The 6,470-nt window shown below is 48.3% G+C and overlaps 1 protein-coding gene across 1 annotated transcript; it reads right to left on the bottom strand.

The window, feature by feature from the left end:
* Positions 1-1,642: 1,642 nt before the first annotated feature.
* LOC126547076 (uncharacterized) lies at positions 1,643-5,510 on the bottom strand. The gene is made up of 4 exons (XM_050194927.2): positions 5,413-5,510; positions 3,123-3,327; positions 2,243-2,655; positions 1,643-1,741 (listed from the first exon to the last, which is right to left on the bottom strand). The coding sequence occupies exons 1-3, from the start codon at positions 5,422-5,424 to the stop codon at positions 2,291-2,293; spliced, it is 582 nt and encodes a 193-aa protein (XP_050050884.1). The 5' UTR covers positions 5,425-5,510; the 3' UTR covers positions 1,643-1,741; positions 2,243-2,290.
* Between the last annotated feature and the right edge of the window lie 960 nt (positions 5,511-6,470).

Below are 6,470 nucleotides of genomic sequence, written 5' to 3'. Positions count from 1 at the left end.
AGCTAAAGACTGTTATGCCTTCCCGCAGTGCTTCGCTGTGTGCAGGAAAAAAACAGCTTGGAAAGTCTTTCTCCTGTGCTCGTTTAGAGCCGATGAAGCAGCGCGTTCCGCCCACGAACAAGTGCAGCTTGTGCATGTGCCATTGTCAAGGACTGATGCGGCGTGGAAACTTCGCTTGCTTGGAGGTCGCGGTGCTTTACTACATTGGGATTCATCGGAATGTGCCAACACATGACTGCGCGCTCTTGACGCTTCACTGCAGCTTCGGCTACCACCTGGTCTATCTTGATGCGACGAAGCTGTACTGTGTCGCTTGTGGTTGGGCGTCGCCTTTACGAACGCATACTGTTTTCATATCGGCATGATGGACAGTGCTTCCTGCAGCGCTTGTGATTGCGATGAGACGATCCACCATACCTTATTGTACCGTCCATCTTATGAAAATGAAAGACATGCATTGAGCGCCGCTTTAAGCCAACTGGACGACATTGCGTGCACGGAAGGAACAAATACTGGGACCATGGCCTCGACCGTCATCCGCGCAGGGGGCCAAAAGAGCGCTGCTGCACTTTTCGAAACCAACTGAACTCTCCAACCATCTCTGATAGCTCGATGAACGCTGTTACGCGTGCGCCCGCGCATCACTTCTTCCTTTTCTTGCCCCTTTCCTGCTTTTCCCTTTCTGCCCGCTTCCCCCTCCCCCAGTGCCGGGTAGCAAAGCAGATGCAATCTGGTTAACCTTCCCGCCTTTCTTTTACTCTCTCTCTCTCTCTCTCTCTCTCTCTGTCTTTTTTCTTCCCTCATAATATTTCCCTATACCCTTCTTTTTCGTCTTGTCCTTCTAAGGATAGTAGCAGGTTTAATGGCTATTAACTCAAGCCAACCTCTCTGCTTTTCCTAAAATAAATTCTCCACTCGCTTTTTTTTTCTGCAAGAACTCTCTCGGTGCCGCGATAATTCGCGCTGGGCCCTTTTAGCGCCCATGAGCAGCTGCTCAAAGGCACTAGGAAGTCGGCAGCACGCGTTCAAGTTCTCTGATGGGGAGAGTGCATTGCTCTACATTGCTATGCCGCCCAGACCATTGCAAGCATTCAAGATCGCCATGGCCTACAAACATGGCTACGAGTGCTCTGGTGTCGCACGCTCCTCCTTCACGTACGGGAGGGTGGCCGCTTTAGACTGCCTGCTGTGAGACAGTGAGCTCTGCGACATCTATTGTGCCCGTCGCTTTGATACCTCGATACCATATCCTTTGTCAATGAGAACTATATTACTGCTAACGCAGACCAAGAAGCGACAGCAAAGAATATTTTCTTTTAACCATAGTGTAAAGAAAGTATCAAGGTTTTAGCTCGTAGTCAGACATGTTCTCGTATTCACCTACGAGAACATGTCTTCTTCCTTTGTCTTTACGAGTTCAACAAACCGCGCTGTACTACTGATGCTTTTAGCCATTTCATTATTGGCGTTGCACGTCTCGAAAGGCCGCACCTACCTTTAGAGTTCGTTGAGAGTTCTCTCTCTCTCTTCATGGAAGTGGGGGTGGTGGTTTTGTATTCCTGCGTGTGTTCTACTTGAGAGTGAGGCACTATCAGCCGCCTTCAGCACAGAAATGCCCCGCAGGTATCACTCAGACGACTGGTTTGTAAGGACACGTATATACACATTTTATTATTAATAATCGTATTAAGCCTAAGAGTTGAGCAAGATGAGGTTATGTACAGATGAGGTTCAGTTTGTCCTGAAAAATGAAAAAGAAAACAATAATCAATCACCAAAATGATGCGCAATGCATGAACAATGAAATTGTATTTCGTGCTGATCTGTGTCTTTCGAAGCCGGAAGCCTTTGTCTAAACATTATAGCTTATTGTGATTTAATATTAGAGCCAGCGACTTATCCAGAAAAGAAATGTGTGGTAACCAACCGCTAGTCCTCTATATACATGTCAAGAGTTATTTCCGCTTTCTTTTTACCATTATGTGCAATTTTTAGCAATGTCACCAGGTTCTTTTATGCTTAAAATGAACAGAACTTGTGTACTTACGCAAGTCATGATTCATCGAATATAGGCCCCTCCGTTGCTTATATGCACTTGTTTTTGTTTGTTTGTGTGATTTCTTGCTTATGGTTTGTTTTCCTTTCTTTGTTTTTGAAAGTGTCCCCCATATCAGTGTCAATGAAAGCTCTGCAATTATTGTACTGGGTTATTTAACCGAGTGTACAATTTCACGCATCTTACCGCAACCGTTGAGTATGACCAGGATGACGTCGCCAGCACGCACACCAATCACCAGAAACCATGTCCGTAGCCACCGTAGCCACCATGCCCGTGACCGTAGCCATGGCCGAATCCATGTCCGTAACCGCCGTAACCATGACCGTAACCGCCGTGTCCGTAGCCACCATATCCGTGTCCAAGACCAATGCCAAGGCCGTGACCTCCAAAGCCGATGCTGATACCCTTGCCGTATCCGTGACCACCATAGCCATGGCCGTGTCCATAGCCATGTCCATAGCCGTGTCCGTATCCAAAGTATGGGTGACCAACCTTGACCTGATGGGCAACTTTGTAGGTTAGCACAGGCCTAATGCCAATGCCGACGGTCTTGACGGGCACCTTGACAAACTTCACCACCTTCTTGGGCACATAGCCTGCAGGTAGAACACGTGTAGCAATTACCACGCGGTCATGGCTTTTATCACTAACAGAATGACTGGATAGTTCGTATTACACTCATCATTACGCAACAAAGCGTTATCGACGATAATAATCGAATTATTATTTTTATCTGCAACAGAATCTGCGGCAACACCCTAGTATACTCCAGTGTAAGGCATATAATTTGACGAGGGAAGTCTGCACTACTAAATACCAGCAAGTGACCGAATACCAGCTGCCAAATCTTCTAGTGACCAACTGAGGATCACATTGTTCAAGTTTTATATGATGAATGTGGCATTTAGAGCTTACATGAACCCGAGCGCCCAAGAAAAATGCTTTCATGAAAAAAATAGAAATAAATAAATAAATAAGTAAATAATAAATAAATAAATAATGAAAAGAAAAACAGCAGCATTTAAAATCCTGGGGCATCGGCTGGACAGATGCGTGTGCTCACCGATAGACACGTAGGGTTTCTTGACGTAGCCGACTCTGACAATGGGGACTCCGTGACCACCGTAGCCTCCTCCGTAGCCGCCGCCACCACCGCCGCCGCCTCCATGACCGGCGTTGACGGCGCTCAGGGCGTGTAGCGCGTTGATGTCATATCCACCTTGCACACCGCTGGTCATCGTCGCTACTAGCGATGCTAAGACGAGCACCTGCGATGGTGAAGAAACCCCGTGGTACGACCGCTTGGGAGCCGGGCATCCAAGCTTGAAGTGAACTCTACTGCCGAGCATGCATGCTGCATGTTCGCTAACAATACGTCATGCAATCTATGGTAAACAGGAGTGCAGCGGCCACATCTTACGCGTAGACACATGTCGGTGCTCAGTGTTCTCACTTCAGTTAGCACCAAACCCTGGCTGTAGTAAAAATAGTAATACACGCAGTTCTAGCCTCGCACTACACGAATTCAAGTCGGAGATCACGGTGAGCCATCCATATGTCTCTGAAGTGCTTGTAACTTTATATGACAGCCGGCTCTATGCTGATGGTAAATTTATAAGATCGACTGCAGCTTTACAGACAAAGCTTTCAGCAACCTATTCAATTAATGGAAAGATATCTAATGGAAAAAAGATTAAACTACCAGTCGCACAATATTCCAGAACCTTTACGAGGCTATATCGCTCTTACAACGCTCATCTACTCAAGAGCAGCCGAGTCCTACTAGTATTAATATGGCCAGAACAAGGTGCATGAAATGGTAATTAATGATAAATGAAAGTTAATTTATTAAAATGTGCCACTGACAGCATAGCCTTCACTTTTTTTAAAACAATAAAGGACAATTTGGGCTTTTAACTGACTCAAAAAAGTTTACTCGCAATTAGTCTTTCTTCAAAGACATCCTCAGCAGGGGGGCTTATTGAACATCTCACGGGGACACTGCTACAGACTTACGTTGTACATTGAGAAGCTCTTGATTGTCATAAAACGTTAACCCTTGAATTTACTATTCTGCTACTGGCAAGGTCGTTCATTCATCTTTCCTGAGTCTTTATAGAAAACATCGAAAAGTGTATTACAGAGCTGCATCCTTAGTGACCATTGAAGCATTTTGCTGATTAACATTCCTGCTTTCCCTCTCTCTCTCTCTCTTTCCTCAATACTCTTGTCATTAGAATATGCGGGCGTGTTAAATTACAGCAGGTGAACTCAAAGCAAGATTCCGCAGTTTTCGCTTTTGATGTCTTCACTTTTAATCGCAGCCGAAACCGGAAATGTTACTACAAATGATCAGCAACTTGAGTTATTGCAGTTCTACACTGAAATGCTGACTGCATACTAGTGACATTAAAGAATGCAATCCAGTGCTGTTCTACCTGCCCACAGAGGCCCATTTCTTTTCACAACTGCCTTTCACCGCACAACTGGATAACTCAGTAAGATCACCATAAATAAACGTACATCAAGCTAAATGAACCCCTTAAAAGTTGGGCATATTCTCCCTGTCGTGGGTTGAGACAAAGAGCGTATAATACTCACTAATTAGGCTATTTGCCATAGCGAACGCTAATAAATAGCTCATCTCCTGATCAACGCAAAATTTTTATTTTATAAGGAATTCAGGGGTGGAAAAAACTTGAGGCCTCAGATATAATTCAAAACAATGTTGACATAACGTTTAAGGTAGCTACTGTCAGCGAATTCACTGACGCCAATTTAACTGACGGTTTCATTCAGTGTTGCTGACTGCCAAGTACTCTTGAGGAAGCAAGTACTTAGCAGACATGCTTGTGGAAGGGTCACTCGCTATTGCCGAATTTGCTTCGGTAAGATACTTAGCTTAAATTTCTCTCTCAAGCCAAGTCCTTTACGCTATTCAAGAAACTTGGTTTCGACTGTAATTATCGCCAATGGGTTTGCATATTCAAGGTTCACTTTAACGTTTTCAATCATCGCATCCCATTCACTGTCAACAGAAGGTCAGTTATATATATGCGACGAATGCATTAATTACTAAACAACTTCCCGCCTGTCGGTCTTCTCAAGGGTTCAATGAATTCGTTATCTTTGGCCTGTCTATCGATAAAATTAGCCTACATTGAAATCGCCGTCGCTGAACGCCGTGAAGCCACCGACGAAGCCTTCGTCAAGATCGCGGGTTGCGACACCTGCTGAGGAAGGCAGGGTCGAGCCTGCGACCTTGACTCGGGCCTGCAGCCGGCTCTGCGTAGCACACGGACCGCGAGGCGGCGTGGTGGGTGCGCCGTAGCACTAGGCGCGTTGGCACTTACGATCGTCTTCATGGCTACAATCCCTGAGCTGCTCCGCTGGAAAGCACTGAGTGCGTTGCTCGATTCGGCTCGCAGTGCAGGCTCTGGTGGCCTTGCAGGGTTTTATACCAGAGTGGGCAAGAAGGAAAGAAGAGCCGAGCCGCGAGGAGGGCTCGGAGCTGGGGGGGACGCACGCAGGGCTTATCGGCCAGTGATGTCAGGCGAGGGGGAAGGCGGCGCCGCTGAATGAGCGCGTCCATTTCGAAGCTTGATAAAAATAGTCGGTCAAGTCCACTAGGCGGCCGCAGAAGCCCATGGCGTTTCCGCGAGGAGAAGGTGTGCTTGATCTACATTGGAGCGGGAAATCTGTAAACTTGCTCCTTTTCGGCGAGAGAGGAATACCCAACGAGCGGCGGATGCGCGGGCGGAGAGGAGGGAGAACAAGCCCCTCCACGAGAGCCTATTTCGGTCGCCAGACGGCCGCGAACACGCTGCCCCCGTTTAAAGGGACCGACTGGCCCAACACGAAGAAAGGATACGCGCGCGCCTGGGACAAGTTGGTCCCCGTGTCGCAGCTGCCGTGCAAGGGCCGACGGCGACCACGTCCCGCGTCCCATGCGTGCCGCCGATCGCGCCCGCAATTTAGGAAGTAGCCTCGCCTCTTGCGAGGGGGATGCGAAGGCGCAGACAGGCCGTCAGGGATCACCCCAGCAGCGTCACGACGAAAGCCTTGACATTGAGATCCGCCAGTTCCGCTCTCCCTTTCCACGCTGCGCGAAGCCGCGGGGCACCCTGCGATGGGCGCTGATTGAGCTTTCCGACATCGGGCCCCCCCTGCCGTGACGAGCACTTTGATGCTCCGATGCGGACCGTCTATGCCACCACTTTGACAGCTGTCATCGCCTTGCGCCCATTTAGGCCCACCAGTCGACGCCTGTCTCTCTGCCTGTGAGCACGCCGCGCTTTCGCTTGACCTGCTCTTCGCCGGCGCTCAACACAGCGCCGTATATTTGCACGGTGCTCGTGGGGGACGGTGCGCGCTTGTTAGAGCGTTACTTCATGTTGCGGCACACCACTTT

The sequence above is a fragment of the Dermacentor andersoni genome, chromosome 1 (assembly GCF_023375885.2).
Source record: "Dermacentor andersoni chromosome 1, qqDerAnde1_hic_scaffold, whole genome shotgun sequence".
In the NCBI taxonomy this organism is placed as follows: domain Eukaryota; kingdom Metazoa; phylum Arthropoda; class Arachnida; order Ixodida; family Ixodidae; genus Dermacentor; species Dermacentor andersoni.
This window is presented reverse-complemented; position numbering and strand designations above follow the sequence as displayed.